This window comes from Schistosoma haematobium, chromosome 1 (assembly GCF_000699445.3).
Source record: "Schistosoma haematobium chromosome 1, whole genome shotgun sequence".
Lineage (NCBI taxonomy): Eukaryota > Metazoa > Platyhelminthes > Trematoda > Strigeidida > Schistosomatidae > Schistosoma > Schistosoma haematobium.
In genome coordinates this window covers 43,144,875-43,168,946 of record NC_067196.1, presented here as the reverse complement: position 1 = coordinate 43,168,946, position 24,072 = coordinate 43,144,875, and the positions used below count along the sequence as shown (strand labels likewise).

Genomic DNA, 24,072 nt, shown 5'->3' with positions numbered 1-24,072 from the left:
CACGCTCCGACCACCAGGCTTCTCGGTCCTTACGCAAGCTTTTCCCGATCTCATTACGTGACAGCCTTCGTTTGTGGTCAAACTCACGGTCATTTGGAGTAAACCGACGGGCTTCGATGAGTTGTAAGTAGCCTGAAGAAACTCAGTGCTCATAAGCGGGACGTTTCGCGAAGCCGCAAGAGGCTTTATCCTCCATTTTTATGGCGTCATGAAGTTGCAACCAATGCTCTATACTTCTATACTTTTTGGTGGAATGGTAGCTAGCCTTGAACCTAGCTCGGTTCGATACTCACTTCCAACAGAAGTTGCAACCAACTTGTTGACATCAATCCTTTGGTGGCGGTCCCTTCGTTGGCCACTGAAAAGTAAGTTAAGATTGGCGCAGACCAAGGTATGATCAGAGTCCAGATGGGTACTCCAGAAGGAGCGTCAATCTTGTACACAACCACGCCAGCTGTAGCTGATCGCGATGTGATCAATCTGAGTCCATGCTTGGGATGCAGAGGGAGGACGCCAGGTGGCACATCGGCGATGACTGTGCCGAAAGTTGGTGCTAGCCATAAGCAGGTTGTGGTCTGTGCACAGTTGCAGTAGACGGTCTCCGTTATCTGTCCTGCGACCAACAAGTCCCCATCGAACACCTAAATGATTCGCTTCTGTGCCTAGACGCCCGACCTAAGCATTTAAGTCTCCAGCTAGTACTACAATATCTGTCGAACGCACTTTCTGGAGAAGAACAGATAACTGGTGGTAGAATTCATCCTTGATTGCATCCGGGCTGCAATCTGTCGGGGCATAGTTGGAGATGATGAAAAGACATCGTTTCTCACTTTGATGGAACTTTCTAATCTAACAGCACATAGCCGACTGTTAATGGGGATCCAATCGATTAGTGCTGCCTCAGCTCTAGCGCTTAGTGTGACACCAACGCCAGCAAGACCAGACGAAGATGCCACAAGGTCCCCGGATAAACGCACGTAAAACAAGCTTTTTGAAGCGACAGATGAGTGAGGCTACAATAGTGGTTGGTTAAACGTTTTCACCGTAATTTACCATATATTATGTCCTTTCCTTTTTCTAAGTTATCAATAAAGTTAAGTGTCATTACAAAACCCGAATTTTATGTTATAGGGTATGATTCTGTTTTCTCATAAGGTGATCTTCAATGACAAATCATTAAGGGATCTCACATAAATAGAGCTGTCTACTCTTTACCTGTACTAATTATCAAGTTGAGAGGTTTTTACTTTATGGAATACTGTATGAAACGAGTATATCAGATACTTCATTGCGTCTTCCAGTATATGTAGAAATATATATTTACAAACTGATACAGTTATAAATAGTGTTATTCGTGTGGTTTTTAAGTACATTTGCGGTTTGTTTACAATATTCCCGTCATTTTTGCCACGACAAATTGTCTAACTTTTTGTTAGTGTTTTTTCTACGTACTTATTCTTTTGCCAGTTACACTGAAACATTGTCTTTTTTTAAAACTAAATATGGGAAATTTCTCCTCAATGTGTCCCGAACGTCTTAATCATTAAATAATTTCTTTCTACTTATTGCGTTATTATTTAGATATAAATCCTGATGAAATCCCAACCTTTGAAACAAATGTAAATAATTTCTGTGGAGAAAGTAATTCTGAACAAAGTAATAATCAATCAGACGAATCAGGTGAAGAACAATATTCAAAAAAACGACTTCGTAAACGTTTATTGAGACGAAAAGAACCCTGCGTTGTCAATCAAACAAATGGAGAAACTCAACTGAATGCGAATAATGATTTGTCTTCAGGTAAGTTTTTAGCATACACAAGTTAAGTAGTCCTTTAATCATTTTAATTTCAAAATAAGATTCTTTTTATCAATCAATTGATAATACATAACGAATGACTATAATCTTTTTTTTAAAAAAAACTAGTTAACATTTTTATGCACTTTCCAAATGAAATCCGTACTATGGGAGGTAACAAAAATATCGTTAAATCACCATTCCTGCAGAGTATGAAATTTTGTCAACAGTGATCTCTCTGAATGCGTACAATCTTTAAGTTCTGTTCTGTGTAGAATTAATCAGCTTGATCTATCATGTCCATGTTTTATTTGTTATTTAAAAAGGAAGGCAATAACCTAAGATTCATTGTTGTTTTCAATCTTGCTTAAACTACTTTAGATGTCATGTATGATAGTGTATGTTGTCTTTAAATATTTGGCATTAGTATTTTGTTGAAATACGGCTTAACGCACGTGTATGTTTTCTTAGGGGTGAGGCTGTCAATATAATTTTATAAAATCGAAAAAAAATTTGAGTTTATCAAAGAAGTAAAGAATAAATCCCTATTTTAAAATGGGAATATTTCAGATCAAAATAAATCCAGGGTCGTTTTTTCCAAATTCACTAATTTAGATTTTCTCTTTGAGTTCTGTACTTGATGCCTAATCTTTTCTGTTACCACTAATACTTTTGCCATTTCTACTACTCTAGGATCTGCTCTAACAACATGTTGCTGTGCTAATATCGTAATGCAACTTAAACTGATTTAAATACATGCCAGGATCTAAGTTACGTTTGACTGACTGACGAGTTCAGTATTGATAACATTTTCATCAATTGAGTTCATTTGGAATCGGACTCATACAAGCAACAAACCTGATGTATTTCTAACAAAATATTTTACCATGAAAAAGCAGACCTACAGATTTTTTCTCCTTGAAACTGATAGAAAATACAGTAGTCTTACATTTCCTTTCAGTTGATAATGACCATCAACGAAATTCATAACATGTATTTCGTCCTACCTTAAACTTGTTAGTTAGATCAACTTGAACTTTGATGATTTATATTGTTCATTCTAAGGTTCAAAATCACCGTACACCTCTTTAGATATTTTTTTATTAACTAGGTTGCAGTGAGTTACGTTAAACTTCTCTTATTTAACCAATATACGCCATTATTGTTGTATTTACTTTCTATACTATTATTATTATTACCTGCTTAATATCTTGTTTGCGAATAGCTTTTACACATGATTGGGCTTGTAACAGTTTGGTGTTTCGTTATTCAAATACATTATCTTCCAATTTTTATCTACTTCTCTTTAATCTGATGTAAATTTAACATCTTAAATACTTATTTCATTTTTTATACTAATCCATTTAAAAAAAGGCTTGTCTGTGAATTCGTGTCTACTTTTATATGGCTAATTTTGTTGGTTGTATTAATTTATTATTAATTACAGACGTCGTCATAGTTGATGAACCATATATTAGTCGAAAAAAACTCAAACAACAGAAAGATGAAGCAACACTTAAATCTACAGAAATTAAACCTATCAAAAGTAATGATGGATGGACTAAAGTAGAACAACAACAGTTGGAGGTCGCTATACGCTCTATTGGTAAAGGGACACCTGAGCGGTGGGATCGGATCACAGAATGTATCCCAACAAGAACAAAGGTATATTATTATATTTGACTTTTGACTTTTCAACCAGTATTAACATTTTCAGCGTTTCAAAGAATAAGGTTTTAAAGGCTGTTCCAAAAGTCCTTCGAAATTTATTCTCAGCTATTTATCAGTACATCTACTATATGGGGTAGTTCAATAGCACTGGTATTCCGTTATCAGTACAAAACGTTTTTTGAGAAATTGGGTCAGTTTATTCATTTATTTAAACATAGGTACAAGAAGGCACTAAATATATATGCGCCACACTTCGTCATTCGATTTGTGAGTGCTTGGATACTTCCTCGGTGTCCAAATTGAAAGGGGTGGTTTTCTTTGGGGCCACTTCCTGAGCCTTTGACCTAGAGGTTTGATCCACATGACAGTGGAGCAAAGTTAGGAGATGCAGTCCCATGGTAACCGGTGACCAACAATAGGTTCGTGCACCATTTTTCCCGCAGGATCCTGGAGCCCATGTGTATCATTGGTTTGGAATCAGGGTTTTCCATCTCCACTAGGTGGATTCTCTATATCCACCACCCCAGTTAAAACGCCGGACTTTCATATTTCGTCCTCTCGATTTCGTAACCATCACCATCGCGAAAGTGAGTAGGACTCCCCTGGCAGTGTCAGGGAATAGAGCATTTCGAAAGGGAAAGTGGATTCTCCCCACCCTCGGTCGTTTCAGGGCGTTTGGGGAACGACGATCACTAAACAAACTTTGAAGACGCAAAAGCAAGTGGAAGATTAGTTTAGGTACTGAGAAATATCATAAATGTGCCGTAAATTCCGTCAGGATGTCAGAAACGACAAACAAACTGAACTTCAACCTACTTTAATAGGAATAAATTTCACTCAATTTTTTTTCAGTGCTTCTCAGTAGTCGCGATTCACTTCCTCTTTTCGTTAACTTTAGGGATTTGACATATTAATCGGGGATTTTTTTTTGTATGTTCCCGAAAACACCATCGTATATGATAAAGTATAAATACTGCAACCACTTATTAAAATGATTAACCTAATATAAACATATCTATTTATAGATTATTTGATTTTCTCACTTTAATCTTAAAATCAATTCTAGTGTCTCTCATTTACTTAATGGTCGAAATACTTAACCAGAATAGATTACGTAATTCTTAATATCTAAAGTATTATTTACTGTTTAAAAATTAATGTATTAGCTTAACAAAATTAAACTTTAATGGATGTTTTACTCATTGAATTCAATAATGGCAAGCATAAACTGTGCAAATCTGTGAGAAAGATTAATATATCCAAAGAATTTATTGATTCCACGACACTTTAACGTTGACTTACCAAATTTTTAGTTTTAATGCTACAGTACAGTAGTTGGATGTGTACATGAATTTGTTAGTTGCTTTATAAAAGGTTCCCTGACCAATTTGTAATGAGATAAAACTATGTTAATGCTAGTAGTGTTGCATGCCTTCACATGTGTGTACATTTACAAACTTAATAACTATTTTAAACCTGACTAGTTTGACAATAGGATACAAGGTTGAGATTTAATTACTATTTAAAATATGTGACAGTTATAGCTTTATAATATTTATTTCTCGTTTTTATCAAGGTCAAGAATTGTTGAATAAATTTCGAAACATGCCTGTAGGACAAAATATATTTAATGGGACCTGCACTAAATTTTTGTCGTAAACTTCTTTTACATTCTATCGTACTTAGAAGTAACTACTTACTTAAACCTGTTATCCCCCATGGAGTATTGACTACCTACCACGACCATCCAATGAACTCTATCATGGGCTCTCATTTCCAGTCGTTCCCAAGTGCTACTCATAATCTTGATGTATGCCTTTTTTTCTTTTTCTTTCGTTGTTGCGAGGTTCGGTGATTTATGCAATCCTCATCCTATCTATCTCCAGCAGAAAGCTGGTTCGTTTCCTGCCACAGTCGATCGTTCCTGATGGTCTCTGGCCACAGGTCCGGGGTATCTTATGTAGACACCTGTGTATAAATATCTATAATTTTCTGACGATGGTTGTTGTAGTTCTCCAAGTTTCAGCTCCGTACAACATAACTTTTATCGTTGATGTTGAAAATACTGACTGAGGTTTTAAGTGATATTCTTCAACTGTAGGAATGGCACTCTTGATTTGAGAATCTGTGCCGTCATATTTGCATCAGATTTTCGTTGTTTATCAGTAATACCCAAATGTGTACCAGCTTCCGCCTCTTCCAGGGCCTCCTCATCAAATGTGATTTGATTGGGGCTCTGTGTTGTATTTCAAAATCCTGCTGTTTCCTTTGTTAATATTGAGACCTACTGCTGTTACACTGGCTGTTTTCATCTGCGTTTTTTTATTGTATATGAAATAGAAAGGTTAAATCATTTAGAATATCCGAGTCGTATAGCTGCATCCAATTTTTCCACTGTGCTTCATGCTTCTCCTGAGATGGAAAAGTCTTCATAATCCAGTCAACAACCAGGATAGAGAAAAGATGAGAGTAGACGGGTTTGTCTGAGACTAGTTTCCACTTGAAACATATCCATCAGCTGCCCCCCCCTCACACACATACAACTTTACGATACAGTCCGTCGTAGAAGTTCCGTTTAATGCTGACGATCGATTTAAGTATTCCATGGAATTGAAGAAGGTCGCACAAGTTTCTCCCATCCATGTTGTCGAATGCTCTCATGATCAAGGAGGTTGGTGTATAGCAATGTATAGCGGCTTCGTCGGCACGTGATCTACCATTACGAAATTCAACCTGTTGATTTCGAGATTGGGCGTCTACTGAATCTTTCATTCGGTTGAGAAACACTGTTGGAAACTGTCTGGCATTAACAGTAGTATAATGCCTCTGTAGGTCTCCGTCCTTTCGTATCTTGATGACGTATCCTTCTCTCCAAACTGCTAATATTTGATTTACCTACCAAATCTTTCTAAAGATATCGTGGAGCAGTTACCCGTATATCTGACTTCAGTACTTCAGGTGTTTTGCCGTCTGGTTCTTCTAGTTTCACATTCTTGATTTGTCTGATTCCCTTGTTGATTTCTCCAGTTGTTGTTGGAGTAACATCTGTAGGGAGGTCTGTGTGTACTGCTGTAATGTCCGGTGAATTCACTGGAGCTAGTCTATTAAACAGCTCAATGTTCTACCCACCCGTTCCGCCGCTCTTGAATCTCAGTGATTGGTTTGCCTTCCTTACTCTTGGCTGGTCTCTAATTCACAAAACTTACCTCGACCACTACATCTGTGTGCTAATGTGGTGTGGCAACTCGAACTGATGTACGTACGTACGAAGTTCTACGTTGTTACTGACTGACTGATTCACAAACCTTACCTTCAAGCTTCGTCGTGCCATATGGTTCTCTCATATTTCATCCTCTTGCAGCTTTGCCGTCGTTACTAGGTTTTCTACATATTTCCGCTTGCCAACTCCAATTCTCTTTTTCATTTGTTTTTTTACTTCTGTATATCGGGTCTGTCTTAACTTCTCCGCTCTTTTTCGGATGTTACTGGTTGCTCTTTTTTTTCTTATCGTTAATTTTTTCCCAGGTTATCGATGGATTCCACTCTTTATTCTGGTGCCTTTGTGTCTTAGAACCCTCGCATGTTGAAGTTATTGCTTCTTTGGTCCTTTCCCAGTGTTTCTCTTCGCCACTACCAGGTGGTGATCTGATGCTGTATCAGCTCCTCACTTTGTAGATCTTTCATGGACTTTCAACACCTTTTATGCAGATGTGATCGATCTGGTCCTCTATGGGGCGTTTGTAGGGAATAATAGCACCACCTATAACCACTCTGTTGAAAGCACATAGATTTGTCAGTCTCTCACAATTCTCGTTCCCGTTTTCCAGCCCGACCTTGGTATTCATTTCCTCCGTCTTGATGGTCAGGTTTTTTACTGGGCATTTCTCTACGATATACTTGTGCCTCAAAACTAGTCTTTAACATCTTGATCCCCATCAATGGTGGGTGCGTGTCATTGGATGACATTCATTCCAATCTTTTCTTTATTTTGAAGACCCGGCCGTTGCTGCTACCTTGACGTGAAGACCGGGCTTGCTTATCGTGATGAACCCATCGAGCTATACTGGCTGGGAAAATCGTTCCTCAAGGTCCTACCATGCCAGACAGGTCGGTTGAAGGGCGGTAAGATCAAAGGCAGCAAACCCAAGGTCCGAAGGCGAAGCCGTACTGCTGACTGTAAAGAGGTGTGACAGCAGTAAGGTGTTTCCTTCAGACAACCAGTACAACAGCGATGCTGCCTTCCCACAAGGAGGGGTGTGGTTAGAAAAGGTCGACCCTAAAAATGCACACCTCACCTTATCCCACGGATATCCGTCTCCGGCGGTAAGGTCTCAACAAGTACGGAGCTAACACAAAAATTACTCATAAAAGGTCGTGTGTAACCGACGTCAAGCAGTTGTCCCTTGGGCACTGCGGCCATGCTCTCAGGTCACTAGGACCACCCCTAACCCAATTTCCTTTTCAGAGACCTCCAGGAGCACCTTTCCACGGAGTGGGCAACCGGGGAATGATAACCGCTTTGATACTTTCAACAGCACTCAAGATCACTGTATTCATAATCAGCTTCCCTTTTCAATTCCTATTATTCTTCCTACATTGACTTTCAACACTAAACTTTCTCTTTTGACTTCCCTCCAAGTGTCACCATAGCCAACGATTCTAGTGCGCAAAACACTGTCCCAGGTTTACTGAAACCTCTCTCCAGACTACACATTGGCGTCTTCAACATGCACACTCTCTGTTAAATCGACCAGCAGACCTCCTTGTCTAGAACCCTAGGATCTCGTACTATTGATGAAGAGCGTAAAATAATAAAATCTAGGTTAACCAAAGGTTTGAGGAACGACTGTGAATATTGGTGTGCAACGAAAGCAAAAGAAACGGAGAAGGCAGCTGTAATACAAAAGAACTTTTCAGACTCGGAAAAAGACGACATTTTAAAGAGCAGATCAGCTGGCCTTCAGCGATTCTACAACTACCTACCAATCCAAGATAGCGTGAATGGAACATTGAAATAGGTCCCTCGACTCTATCTGAAGTTCAAAAGGCTATAGCTAATCTGAAATGAGGAAGAGAAGCTGGTCCAGATGGATTGGCTCCAGAGGTCTTTAGGTGATGTGGTCCAATTTCAGCTGAAATCTGGTAGTTGGACGTAATCGCATCACTGGTCGCAATCACTGATTGTCCCATCCTGTGTCAAATCGGCCAACAGGCCTCCTAGGCTAAAACCCTAGAATCTTTTACTATTGATGTATCCTGTGTCTCCAAAACACGCATACAGGACCCTAGTGTTGTCATTCTCTTGACCTCACCTCGGCAAAACGGAGAGCCGACGAGATGCACCCTCCGTGTCTCTGGCGTTCCGATGGCTGGTTCTCGTGGACTGGCAGGTGTAGGCATGGCATTAAGTACGAGGGTAGAACAAGCAGTGTTAGAATGGGTCCCTGTTAACAGTCGCCTATATGTTGTACGGTTAAATGGCTCCGTATGAACTCGGAAGGATAGGAACACACGTCGTTACCTTTTCGTTTTTTCTGTCCACGACCCCACTGACTGCAACCCAGATGAAGTGAAAGATGACTTTTACAGAAAGATTTCTGAACTTCTTCATAAAGCTAGACGCTTAGGCATAGTACTTGTAGCAGGTGACCTTAATGCATAGGTAGGTAGCCTAAACCAAACAGAAAGACATTCAGGTGGGTATTTTAGTATTTCGGCTCAGCAAACAGATAATGATGATTGTCTTCTCCAACTGTACTCAGACAATTTTTTATTTTTAGCCATCACTAATTTTAAGCATAAGTTGAGACATCGTCTAACATGGCGACCCCGTGCACTAAACCAACGATGGACTCAAATAGATTATATTGCCATCAGTTCTCGTTAGAGAGGCTCAACAGGAAACTGTCGCTCGTTCTAGAATACCTGTTTGGACTCCGATCATGCTCTAATCCGTGTACGCATTTGCTTGCGCGTCACTGGACTCACAAAAACCACATTAAGAAGACATATTAGGATTTAATTGAGTGACGAGAAAGCCAAAAGTAGGTTCCAGGAACAACTGAGTTCACACTTAGGCAGTTCCGAAAACGAGGCTCACCCAGTTGTTGCTTGGAAAGTTACAAACAGCAGTGACATCTGTTAATGATTTAAACCAAAGAGTTACAAAAACCAATGGATTTCTTCTAGCTCTATTACTGGTAGATTCTCGTAAGCTCATCCCACCAGCCTCTGAACTCTATGAAGAGCGAAAACAAATAAAGTCTAAATTGACCAAAAGTCTAAGGAACGACTGTGATCAGTGGTGGGCAACGAAAACAAAAGAGATGGAAAAGGCAGTAGCTGTAGGGAACACAAGACAGCCCTTCATAGCAATAAAAGAAACTAGAATTAATAACTCAAGTGTAAGTGATACATGGTCGTGTCTGCATCGACCACATATTCACCATTCGTCAGGTTATAGAACACAGACGTGCTTATCAGCGTCCGACAACCGTGGTCTTTCTCAACCTAAAAGCAGCATTTGACTCTAGATCGAGAGGTTCTGTGGCAGTGTCTGTCATTAATAGGCGTACCTCAGAAGTACATAAATTTTGTGAAGGCTCTTTACTGGAACACTGTTAATCGAGTGACAGCTTGTGGCGAACCGTCATCTGCTTTTGCAACCTCAAGTGGTGTCCGTCAAGGCTGTCCACTTTCTCCATTTTTATTTAACTTCGTAATAGACCTATTGATAGAAATAACGCTCTCATCGACTGAATTTTCGTTCATTGATCTCCTACCAGGAGGTTCACTTATCGACTTAGCATACTCAGACAACATAGTTTGTTTAGTGAAGACGCTGAGAAAATTCAGTCTTTTGATAGCACTGAGCAACAATGCCAGTATGTTTGAGATGCATTTTTCCCCCTCTAAATGCAAGTTGTTGCTTCACGACTGGCGTGCGTCAACACCTGAACTAAGGATAGGGAGTGAAGTAGTCGAACGCGTCGACAACTTCACTTATCTAGGAAGTTTGACCAGCCCTAATGGGTTGGTGTCTGACGAAATCTCAGCACGGATTCGAAAAGCTCGCTTGGCTTTTGCCAACTTACGTCACCTATAACGAAGGCGGAATATCCGTCTATCAATTAACGGACGAGTATACTGCGCAGCATTTCGCTCTGTTCTTCTTTACGGCTGCGAAACGTGACCATTAAGAGTAGAAGATACTCGTTAGCTACTAATATTTGACCACAGATGGCTTAGAAATATTACTTGCATCTGTTGGGATCACCGGGTAAGTAATAGTGAGGTTAGACGTAGGGAATTAGGTAAATCAGTTGATGAGATTGTGAATCTTCATCGACTGAGATGGTTGGGCCACGTGTTACGTATGCCTGAATACCGATTATCACGAAGCGCACTGCTTACTATTGTTGGGGATGGTTGGAAGAAAGTCAGTCAGCTATAACGTAGGACCAGGCATATATATGTCCATCGGTCCAAGTTGCCATACCTCATTAACGCAACAAGACGAACACCAAATTCATAGATGTAGGTAATTCAATGGTGGTAATACATAAAAGAAAGATTGCATATAAGGATATAGTACAGGAAGAAAGAATTAGTTCGTAGAAAGAAAGATATGAAGCAATTTTAATCTCTTAGTTTAAGGGAAGACAGAGAGTGTATACACCGACGCCATTGTGATCGACTCTGAGCCATGTCACCAAGAGTCTCCAACCAGTGGTTACGATAGTCACGTGGACCCCAACCAAGTAGTCTGCATCCACCAACATGGCTCAGACCAGAGGTTAGTGACTTCAAGCACTGATATCACGTTTTGGTTTGGCCGTCCGTAACTTTCTTCCAACCATCCAGAACACCGGTTAGCATTGCACGTCGTGGTAATCGGTGTTCAGGCATACGTAACACGTGGCCCAACCATCTCAGTCGATGAAGATTCACAATCTCATCAACTGATTTACCTAATTCCCTACGTCTAACCTCACTATTACTTACCCGGTGATCCCAACAGATGCAAGTAATATTTCTAAGCCATCTGTGGTCAAATATTAGTAGCTAACGAGTATCTTCTACTCTTAATGGTCACGTTTCGCAGCCGTAAAGAAGAACAGAGCGAAATGCTGCGCAGTATACTCGTCCGTTAATTGATAGACGGATATTCCGCCTTCGTTATAGGTGACGTAAGTTGGCAAAAGCCAAGCGAGCTTTTCGAATCCGTGCTGAGATTTCGTCAGACACCAACCCATTAGGGCTGGTCAAACTTCCTAGATAAGTGAAGTTGTCGACGCGTTCGACTACTTCACTCCCTATCCTTAGTTCAGGTGTTGACGCACGCCAGTCGTGAAGCAACAACTTGCATTTAGAGGGGGAAAAATGCATCTCAAACATACTGGCATTGTTGCTCAGTGCTATCAAAAGACTGAATTTTCTCAGCGTCTTCACTAAACAAACTATGTTGTCTGAGTATGCTAAGTCGATAAGTGAACCTCCTGGAAGGAGATCAATACCCGAGAATTTAGTAGACGAGAATGTTATTTCCATCAGTAGATCTATGGCCAAAGCAAAACATTGTATCAATTCTTCAAGCCACTAACTTCTAGTCTGAGCCATGTTGGTGGATGCAGACTACTTGGTTGGGGTCCGCGTGCCTCGTAACCACTGGTTGGAGACCCTTGGTGACATGGCTCAGAATCGATCACAATGGCGTAGGTGTATATACTCTCTGCCTCCCATAAACCGTGAGATTAAAATTGCTTTATACCTTTCTTTCTACGAACTAATTCTTTCTCCCTGTATCAGATCCTTATATGAAATGCTTTTTTATATACTACCATTAAAGTAACTACTTCTATGCGTTTGGTGATCATCTTGTTGTGCTAATGAGGTATGGCAACTTCGACCGATGCATATATGTGCCTGGTCCTACGTTGTAGCTGTTTTGATATTCAGGAAAATATCCCAGAAATTATTCTATTAAGTGTAATGCTATTCTTGGACTTGGAGATGGTACTATTTACTTATTGGTCAGTACTTATTTCACGTGTCCTTTTCTTACTGGTTATTATTGTACAATGTTATTTTCTATTTTATCGTACGATGTGGTCTGCTTGACTGGTATATAAACAAAGTATGTTTGAAATGTAATGATTCATAACTCAGAGGCTGTGACTTGCGTTCTGGACTCAACTGGCTGGGCTATACAGGGAAGCAGGACCAATCAGAACCCTAGGCCGTTCTACGTGTTTGTGCGTCTTTGGTCCGATCAATAATTCGCTACCCCTTAATCAGCATTTATTTTTCACAGCTATAACAGTAGCTGACTAACTTATTTAGAGAAACCCTTTGATGGATAATTAACCATAACATTCCCACCGCATAAGTACTTTTCGTGCTTCCTTGAAGATGGTTATTGTAACTCCTTGTGTGTGGTGGGGTACATTTTCTTCATGATCAGTGCAGAATAACGATTCTGCCCAACCTAGTATTTCCTTTCCAGCTTCTGTTCAATGTGTTTTACTTATTCCAAGCAGAGCGAAGTTGTATCTTCTAATTTCTGCCGCCTTTTGAGTAACCCTCTTGGATTCCTACACAGTCTGGACATTCCATGTAGCTGCATTAATTGTCGCTCTAGTTGTCAGGAGAGGGGGGTTGGGAGAATTTTATTGTCATTTTGGGATGTGGTTGTTAACTCTATACCTAGGCCTCTCTCACCCGCGCTTGAAACTAGTTGTAACCCTAGAAGGACTTTAACGGGAGTTTAAACTTGACTAAGGTGACTTTTTCAAGTATCAGCTTAGATTAACACTTCGGTAACAAAAAGTTCCACTTAACTATGGGTAGATTATTTGATTTCTTTGGGTTTGACAAGTCTTGCTTTTTCATCAGATGAATTTCAATTTTCGTGATACAGGGCGTAGTGACTCTTAATAAATAAAGTCCAGTGTATATACTCTTGGTGATTAAGAATTGTGAAATTAGTACATATGTCAGCAGTTTTTCAAAAATAATTGTTAGTGTATGTAACGATGTATTGTGGTGAACAATAACACGAGTGGGGACAATCGAATGTATGTGAGCGTAAAATAACAGAACGTCTTACTAAAATCTGAGAACAATACAGTAAATAGTTAATTTGCAAAATATCAATCAAATGTCTCAAACCTGACTATTTCTTTTACAAATATCAGCCCATCGTCTTAGATTTCACTGTTTCTGCATTTTCATACCAATTGCCTTCCGTTCCCGTTCTTTCCTTCTCGATCTTCTACTGAAATACATTCCATTCCTGACTATCGTTATATACTACTTATGTGGATATAAGTATCTCACACCACAGTATATGTTGTATCGTAATGAATAAATGCTAATTCATAGGCAGTTAAAGTGTGACTTTGATGCAAAGAAATTCTATGGTAAATACAATAATCAATTTTCCATTTGATAATGAAGTTGTCAACTTAAGATCGCTCTGAATGTACACATCAATTAGGTATGTAACGGTTATATACGTACAAATACCGCTTCACTTAGTAAATTATTTATATTTCCAATCGCATAATTTGTACTACATTGATTTCCAGTTTGTTCTTAACTCATTATCTCTAATTATATTTCTTTAGGCAGAAGTGATGGCTCATGTGAAGTATCTCTCAACTCTTGTTCAACAAAAATACTGAATTATCCCTTATTGTGTTATCATTCCCTCAGGTATATATTTATAACCCCCCATGTTTCAGACTGTGATCTTTCATCCCTTATAGTGTGATATAATCCATGTATTTATAGTAAAATTGCAAATTATTTACTGGAGGACTTCGTTTTTGTTTCGAACAATTCATGTTTTTTTATTTCATCTTACAAAAGTAATCGATTCTTCACAAGTCACCGATCACGTCTGGACTTGTATCCTTAACGTAAAAAAGTCATTATGTTTAATCACTATCACCGAAGCGTAGTTATCATAGATTGGTATGAGTCGCCCATATTTTGACAAACTTGTGATGAATGACATCCAGTGCTATGTTAAAGATAGTAACCTACAGCAGTGAATTAAATTAAAAATATAATAATTCGGACCAGTTTATTAAATGTCATTTTTATTACTATATTAAAATGAACTTACAGGAACGTTAGGTAGGGTTTTTGTGTTTCGTATACTAGATATTAAACAGTACATATTAATGTTGCTTTAAAACGCTTACTAACAAAATGACAATGAGTCTTAGGTTTAATATTCCATGATACTTTTCCTTATATTTTGTCTGAGATTCTGCTCTCATTTTCCACCAAATGCTGTCCTGGTTCGAAAATGTTGTAGTCACAGATTTTCGACCACTAAGCCTGGGGATAAAAAACCACTGATCGAAACAAAACGCTGTAAGTACACACTTGAAGTTCTGATCTGATAAACAGTTTGAAAGCAATTAATGATCAGTGGCGTGGTACATTGCAGCTTGGTTGTTATGCGTTGTAAATAAAACTTCAGTATGAGGTTTCTGCTATCAGTAGACTAGAATTGAATACATTTTAGATAAGCGTTTTATGCGACTGCAGGAGAAAACCTAATGATAAACAGGATTTACCACTCAGTCAACAACGTAGAACTTCGTAGGTACGTACATCGGTTCGAATATCCATACCACAATTGTCACGGTGACAATATTTGTTTGAAATGCAAACAAATGCGCTCAAGAACGAAAGGTGGATAAATTATGTGGATGCGTTAGGAAGATTTCGTGGTACATCTTAGGGAAAAGACCAAAACACTAGTGAGTGCATTCATTCGTCAGTATAGATGATTTGAGCAACCATCCATTCTAGTTGATGGAGAAGAAAAGTGGCGAAGCGCTCACATTTAATAGTTGGGAGATCATACTTTCATAAAAACCCACCTGTACTAACAGCTGAAATCCGTTGTGGCCATTGGAGTTATATTAAATTCACGAGGCATTTTTTATATAAAAATAAATTATCTTATAAAGAATTTCGTCTGTTCAGTGGATATGAAGAGCATGTCAAAAAATGTTTTTGAATGAAGTTTTTAATTTTATGTCTTGAAGTTCATGTTATTGGTGTTAAACACCTCACTTTCAAACGGTGCTACACTATACTTTTCTGAAGATAGCACGTGTTACTATTGGCTATTAAGGCTATAATTTTTGCTTTTTAGATAAGGTTTGTTACTCTAAAGAGGTTTCCGGAAGTTTTAGAGCTGTATAATGTCCAGTAATCCTATTCAGTCTATGTCGGAAGGCTTGCGAGGACCTAACTTCGAAGGAGCTCTCAGGGATTGTATTTTAGTACTAGAGCTTCTTTAGAACTCACAACACGATACTAACACTAGTGAAATGACTCATTTTCTATAGAATCTAAAAGTTTTTAAGCCAAATATACTTGATTTACTCTTAGCCTGGATTACTGAATAAAGTTTATTGAGGCCGAATCAAGTAACTCCAGAACATGGTGATCAAATGTGATTTCTTTCAATTGTTTCAATCACTAGGTCAATTCGCAGTTATCTCATTCTATATGGAAAATTGTTGAAGAGCAGGGACAGGGTTTCCTTAGCTAAACTTTCTTTGATTGTGGTGAATAATCATATCACTTCGTAGCTTCTGGTTTGAATCTCATTAACTTTATCCAGGGGTTGGGCCTGTCGTAGAACCGAGGGAGTACTTGCCCGTTGGATTTCATCATCCATCTGATATTTGTCCTGCTTCGACAAGCTTGTCTCAAGTCCCTGAGATTCGGTTGTATAACCTTTTGATTCGATTTGTGTCCATCGGTTTGTATACGCTTTTGTCTCCAACTAGTTCCTCCGCTTTCCTGATATATTCTACCTTGTCCAAAGTTACTTTAGTTCATCCGTTGTCCACTGGAACTATGACAATATTTTTTCTAGTTCCGACTTTCTTTAAGGCTCTTTGTTCTCGTGAGGTCAGTAAGCGTCTTCTTTCTTCGATTGAGTTAGCGGTACTACGGCTTGTCTTATTTCCTCTTGAGTTTCTTCGTTTATTTCGGCATTTTTGATTGATACCTCTGATGCAGCTAATAAGTAGATTGGTTGAAGTTAGACATTAACACCGTTGGATGCCGGCTCAGTGGTCTAATGGTTAAGTGCTCGCGCGCGAAACCCATAGGTCCTGGGTTCGAGTCCCGCGAGGTGCGGGGTCGTCGATGCGCATTGCTGAGGAGTCCCATACTAGGATGAAACGGCCGTCCAGTGCTTCCAGGTTTTCCATGGTGATCTAGCTTCAACTGACTCATGATTTCAACTTGTGTGGTAAGTTTTGAGGCGTAATTTGTATTGTAGTTTTATCCTTTTCGGAGCAGGTGTTCTATGTTTGTCAGAGGTTGCTTTGACGGGTTGACCAGGCAGTTTTTTATATTTTATTCCATAGGTGGTTTTGGAATCTTGATTAATTATTTCGTAAGGGTGTTTTTCTTTGTTTTCTGTGTTGTGGATCGCTGTTGTCAAGATTACCAGTTGTTTTAATGTGAGTATCCTCTCTAGCTTTGTCTTTTGGTCATCCATGAAGTGTTAGTATTTGTTGATCCTGTAGTTCGCGTCAGCAATCATTAGGTGTACCAAAATCAATCCTGTGTAAACGAATGGACGAAATAACAAAAGAGGAAAATCCCAAAAATCATCTGTAGAATAAATTGTTTCAACTGCGAAGAACACTGCATCGGAAAAAGTGGGTGTCTCCTTTATCTTCGTATAGGCGAACACCAATTAGCGGTCAAACGCCATGGTATATCGTCACTTATATCGATGCACGTGGATACACACTCGACCGGGAAAGTGTTAAGGGGATTCTAAATGCACCAGGGGATTTTTAGAAGTTTGGTACTCAAGTCAATCAACGAACAAATTGAAACCGATCAAATCTACCAAACAGTCGGAAAAACCATGGTCAAATATAAGACCAAGAATCAAATTAATGTGGAGTACAGTCAAAATAAAGAATTAGATAATGACAGGATAAATGTCAGCAGTAACCAATCAAGACCGAAGTCAACAGGATAAGCTATAAGTCATTTATGGAGGAATTCGAATACTTACTTTCTACCTGAAGTTTGTACTGACGGTGTTGTTCAGAGGAGAACTGAAAGCTCCACAACCAAAGCATCCAACTCAAAGAAGAAAACTTCACCCAAATCATCACCCCGAGCTAAATATCACCACCATCTAAATATGAAATTCTAATGATCCGCTCTAAACATTAATCGCCATGTGAGGTTTTCAGACTTTTGGGATTCTGCATTATTTGTAAAACCAACAGTCAGTGGTCATCACTTGCAACTAAGGCAACATATCTGATCTTCAAATAAGTATACAATGGAGGAACAGTTTTGCATTCTGTAGACTCATGTGTCCCCTATAATTTTGTGTGGAACCATATTATCTTTTCCCCTGCTTCCTTTATACATCATATTCCAGCCAAGCCAAAAGACTTTTCCTTCATTCCCACATATATATTTCTCGGTTAGTATTAGAAATAATTTTGCTCCATTGTTTTAGTGGTTCACAGACTTGGTGCTTAATAGGTTGATATTTGCAGATACATACTTGAGTGACGTATTAACTCTAGGTGTTTCATAAAGAGGAAATCGTGAATCTACCATATTCCCGTTTCATTGGTTATATTGTCAAGGAATGACTACTGAGTTGTCTATTTGTTCGTCTGAAAAAAAATCATTTCACTTTATTGACCATGCAGTAAATCCTCGACGTGTAATGGTCAGTGATAAACTCCTATTTACTAATGAAATAAATTAAAAACCCATAGCGACCCAAGCTGTCAACTTTGGTGAAATTTTGGGGTTTGCGTCTCATTTCCCCGAAATTTACTATAGCGGCTTCCCCAAAATGGCCAAAATTTCCCCAAAGTTGGCAGTTTGGGGATATCTTAGTCTTACGCCGATCTATATTAATGAGCAAGTAAATCTTGCAACAGTAAATGACATCATGGTCCAATAATGGGTCTGACATTAATTCCTACCAGCATCTTCTAGTACATCCCTAATTGAAGTAGACGATGCTTCGTTATGCGTAACACTTGTCCTGAACATTCACCATCTCATCAATCGATTTGCCATTTTCACCCGATACCTCACACATAACCCCAGGGACGGTCACTTCGGCTTCCCGAAAATGACTCAGGAGAATAGTTAATCAAGCACTAGTAACGTATAAAACTTCCTTCACTTTCAAAAGTCGAAGTTCACAACAAAATACTGCTCAATATACTTGCTCGCTAGACAGAAGTATAGGCTACTCAAAAATATTGTTTATCCAATGACCGTTTAGTATAGTGAAATCCTTCGTGAATATATTTCATATGAGGTGTTTGTGGTGTTTGAATGAACTAATGATTCCTTTGTACTTGTTGAACGTTTGGTTACGAATTCCAAATACAGTACATTCGTTCGTGTTTATCTAGTACTTCTTGATCCGATTACGTTATTTCTGAGATTCTTAGTTCATACTATAATTCAAATACTCCTTTTCATCACAGTGTTTTTTGCTTCATCTTATAAGTAACATCACCTCCGCTAATTTCTTTTTTCGTCCATTTCAAGTTTGTCTGCAGTCCAAATGGAGTATTATTAGTCTTTTCTATTTACAACTCTGATTTGGACCGTACCTTTGTCGTTGTACGGTAGCTGAGTTGTACTCGCTTTCGCTTAATACAACCTCACACCTTAGCATTTACTTCACTGGTTCATCTCTTTTGCCACTTTGCTCACAAATGATCGAAAATTTTGGTCGCTAACTCACAGAACTACGTTCGTTTTCTATAGTGATGCATTTTCTTTCTCCTACAGTTAACTAAATTTTTAGTGCTTAAAGATTTATCTGTTTGACATATAACATTTAAATGTGCAAATGTTTTGAAACAGTCCACTTATTATACAACCCAGTGATACGATCTATGTAGTTATCTAGTGTGATTCATACTTACAGTCATGTTAAATATTGCTGTAAATAATACCCTTCATATGTATTGAGATTAGATGGTGGTTGGAGGTAGTCAACAGGAAACCCTGGACCCGGGTTTCGTGCTACTTGGCACTCGTCAGCAAGGTGTACCTGTAATCTTGAGGGAACTGGTGCTCCCTGGCGGATTCGATCTCGTGTCACCCAGCTTCACAGTCAGAGACGTTACCACTGAGCTATCCGAGCCGTGACTAACCTCCTGTAGGACTGAGATGTAATCACAATTGATTGATCACTGGGTGGTGATCAATCTCATGCTTGTCTAGTCCCTATGCAGTGTCGAGTCACCTAGACTGGTGGCCACATTGCAACATGATCGATAGCATTCGATCTGCACTAATAGGGACTAGACAAGCATGAGATTGATCACCACCCAGTGATCAATCAATTGTGACCCTTCATATGTGTTATTATCATACATTGCGTGGCATGATCGGTAAATGGACCAGTTAATGATTGCATTAAATACCCGCCCCTATCTTTAGTCTCTTCAGCTTTATATGATTATACCATGTTTATTCACCAATTACAATCATTCGTGTTTGTCATAAAAGATATTAACTCTTGTTGACTCATTTTTTCTATCTTTTTGTTACTGTTTGGTATCTTATTAATATCGCTCTTTTTCTCCTTTCAACAGACCGTATTCAGTTTTTGTGACGTGTGAATGTTAATTTAGGCTTTAGAAAAAAGGGTTTATCACGCCGAATGGACTTCGGCCAAGCTAAGACTTATGGTAAGCCCATTTGGCCACTGTACCATTTGTCTATTCATTGTAACTCAGACTTAATTCACTATGTTAATTTCGGTGTGTATGATCGAATGCATGTCTGTACATTAACCCTTAAGCTATCCTCCTATTGGTTGCAATGTGCAGATAATCGATAATTTGTCCACACCCGATTAACTCTCAAAAATATATATGGATTTTTAACACACACACTCACTCACACTCTGTTTCATCGTGTGTTTGCTCGCTGCACGCTTGCGGATTATTATTAATCATTAACAATAAATTATCTCTATAACTGGTGTTCAGGCTTCTCAATAATCTCGAGTAAATCCGTAATTCTACTAGGAGATTAAGCCTACCTTAAATACTCAGTTTACGGGATATTATTTATTGGAGTCAGATATAGAGGACATTAGCCTCCACAGACTTTGTGCTCGATGGCTTAGGGATTAACTTGAAATCACGTCTGCAGATAATTACTTCCTACACAGCTTTTGGAGAATTGCTTGTCACCAGTTCATCACAATTTGTTTGTTGAATCTTGCTACTGATGCTCAGTATGGGCCCACAATGTTTACGGACCTAAGAACAAAAACGACTGGGCTGGTCTAATACTATTGGTTCCCTTTCAAGTCGGGAAAGGCCGAATGAACACTACATCGAAACCTCAACAACTACAAGGGAAGAAAATGGATTACAAGGAACTTGATACTCAAGGTATAACAAACGACACAAAACAAATTGAGACAGCTTGTTATTGTAGTAGCAAGATATAACCTTCAAGCATAAATAGATTTAGTAAAGAAACAATGACAAAGGTCATGCATGGAGTCGAGTCGGAAAAGAATGCACAAGCGGTTATCGTTCTTGAGGAAACTTGAGCAATTCCTTAACACCTCCCAATTTTTACTAATGCAGGCTGTCAGTTTATATACGTGCCAAATACTGTACCCACTTTGATTGTTTGATACTAATTATCGACAGTTCTAAATTACTTTATTACATAAAGCTATCTTTCCGTGTAATATATTTGTTAAAATTTATAGAACGTGCTCCTTTTTGTTCTATTTTGCCTCCAGACATGAACTGACATACATAATACATCTCTACTACGATCCTCATGCCATTCTCATCTCCTGTTTTTGATACTTTCACTAATCCTCACGATGCATTCACTTTTGTGTTAAACATAGGTTTTGATTTCTAGACTATCCTGATCCCTCGGCATTGATTTTTTTTCACCCATTTCTATTTCCAACATTTTGTTCAAACCATCTGTTATGTCACTTTCTTATCGCGCCACAAAATAAAATGAAGGCTCCTGCTTCTAGAAGTTCAAACAAACGTAGGAAGACGACAAAATCTAACACTACTACTGACACGATTTCCGACAGTTTCAACGAGACGAGCTATTCCGTTCATCCGGAAGCAGACTGATATGATGAACGAAAAATCAATTTTCGATTGATTTATTCGACATTACATCCATTCTAATTCAATGTGATAATCATTCACTGTAGTAATTGTTTTCTTTTGTCGTATGATATTTTATTCTGTATAATATACGATATTCTTGTATTCCATTGACACGAACTATAATCAGTCTGTGATTTGTTATAACTCTAAGTATTTTTCATATATGTTATTTCATTCTAATTATTAATCAAAAATGGATGTAAAATCAATATATAAACCAGTGTATTTTGGATTATTTTGATCATCGTCGTCGTCGTGTTTTGGGGCTAATATATCTTCACTTATACCAGTCTTTCTGTTCTTACTTTCGCATCGTGGGAATTGCCGAGGTCCCTCGTTATGACAATAAGTGATCAGCGATTTTCCGGCACAACGACTGCGACGACCCAATATAACACGGATAAGCTTTTACCAGCTGTTTCCATTCCAGACATGTTGAAGACTCTATTGATAAACAGTTATGATAATCACAACTGCAACCATATGGATGATGCAAAAAGTTCCGAGTTGACACGAACATTCTCAATCCGCTTAAGTATCCCATCAATCCTAACCTCACAGTGACTCCACAACATGTGTATGACATGAATAATTTCTTAGATCGTGCTGCATCAGAGGCATTCGAAAGAATTAGTCGATCTAGCAGTGCAATTTTGTTTAATATATCAGACACATATGTCCTTATAAATATCAAATCTAGTCTGTTTAGAGCCAGAAATATGCACAAGATTTAAAAGAAGTCACCCTGGTATGTACTCACTGATCTTGTTCATATTCAACTAATCTGCAGACGCCAGTGAGTTTCTAATTTCTCCAATTCATCGGGGCAAAACTACACTTTCAGGGATATTAAGATTCTTCCAGAAAGAACACTATGCCAGCAGAAAGCAGGAAGAGATGTTCACAGACCACCAGCGTCTAACTCCCAAATGCATCATAACCCTAATGGTCGTAAATTTAAGTCCGATTCTAAGAGGACATCTAACTTTACGAGTATGCCGTCACCGAAAAACTCTCCTGAGGCTCAAAACCCAGAAGAAAGTAATCCCGATGTAGATAGTGTTCATCCTCTTAAGAATGTTGACTTAGATTCAACCCGAAGTAGTTTTGCTGATGACGAATGGGATAACACAGTCCAAATCCCTGTTAGTGCAGCACTCAGTTACAGTAACTGTGAAACGGACAACAGGAAAATTAATCATAACATTTATATAACTGACCACACACTTAATGTCGATGTATTCGAACCTTGTAAACCATCGTAAGTATGTTTAACAAAACTCGATTTTCCCAAAATTATGAAGGAGCCAAAACTAACCATAAACCTTGGAAATAAACGTCTGGAACGTGTTACCCATACGTCAGGTATAAATAGTAATCCGAGTTGTAAATGACCACTTGGTCGCACACATAGACCTGATAGCCTTCTTGGTCCGGCTCCCAATATGTACACTATGCCTTTATAAGATGTTACATCCAATAGAAACGAGAAGACTTTTTTGTAATTCCGCCGGCAACGGTGAACATATTTCAAATGATGACAAAGTTGTTGAACCTATTTCCCTTTACAACACAACTCTTACCTTAGCCAATCCTACGAGTATTCATGGAGCTAACAACTATCATTTATACTCTAACCTGCTGCACCATAATAATTCTCAGTTTCTTAGTCTTTCGTCCAATGCCCGCTCTCTGTCCAGTAAAATTATTCATCTTAAAACCCTTTTATTCCTTGTAAATTCAACCATTGTACTTATGACGGAAACGTGGTGCAATTCATCTATATCCGATCACTCCTTGAATGTAGGTAACTACGTTTTCTTAAGAACCAATAGATGTTATGGATTAGGAGGCGGTACAATTATCTTTGTCCGTTCGGACATTCAGGTGTGCAAATTTGAGGATAAATCTCTTGATGCCATAGACGACTCCACTTGAGTTACTGTAAACTATGAGTCTCAGAATTACCTACTGGTAGGATGCACATACAGACCACCTCATGCGGATACTAGATTTGATAGATTACTAATAAACGTCATTTCCATTGCTTCGCACCAACCAGCTCTGGTGATTTTAATCTGCCAAACCTTACATGAGATTCGACTCCGGTACCATGTCAATGTAACATGTTAGTTGAAACACTAGGACTTTGTAGATGCGTACAACAGGTCCGAAAACCGACAGTTTGATCAACAAACCTGTAAACAGACTGAAATTCTTACTCGACGTTCACCATGGGAAACTTACTTTACCACAAATAATATTGGCATTGTGCTTTACGATCTATACTACAACCTGATATATTCTTGACCGCACTGCTCCAATTATTTGCCATGTGGCTTATAACGCTAGAGGAGGCCAGGATACTTTTAAAAGAAAGCTT

General features: G+C 38.7%; 1 protein-coding gene across 5 annotated transcripts in view; it reads left to right on the top strand.

Annotated features, from left to right (window-relative positions):
* RPL5_2 (60S ribosomal protein L5) overlaps window positions 1-23,673 on the top strand; it is a 42,534-nt gene extending 18,861 nt beyond the window's left edge. For 2 of the 5 annotated variants that reach the window (XM_051218296.1, XM_051218297.1), the window contains exons 7-9: window positions 1,582-1,800; window positions 3,245-3,462; window positions 14,097-14,286. In XM_051218296.1, coding sequence (XP_051074143.1) covers window positions 1,582-1,800; window positions 3,245-3,462; window positions 14,097-14,153 — 494 coding nt within the window. In that variant the 3' untranslated portion in view covers window positions 14,154-14,286. Of the gene's footprint in view, window positions 1-1,581; window positions 1,801-2,490; window positions 4,430-14,096; window positions 16,346-20,120 lie in introns of those variants that run through there. The other 3 variants (XM_051218293.1, XM_051218294.1, XM_051218295.1) reach the window with 3 other exon arrangements.
* Window positions 23,674-24,072: the final 399 nt, after the last annotated feature.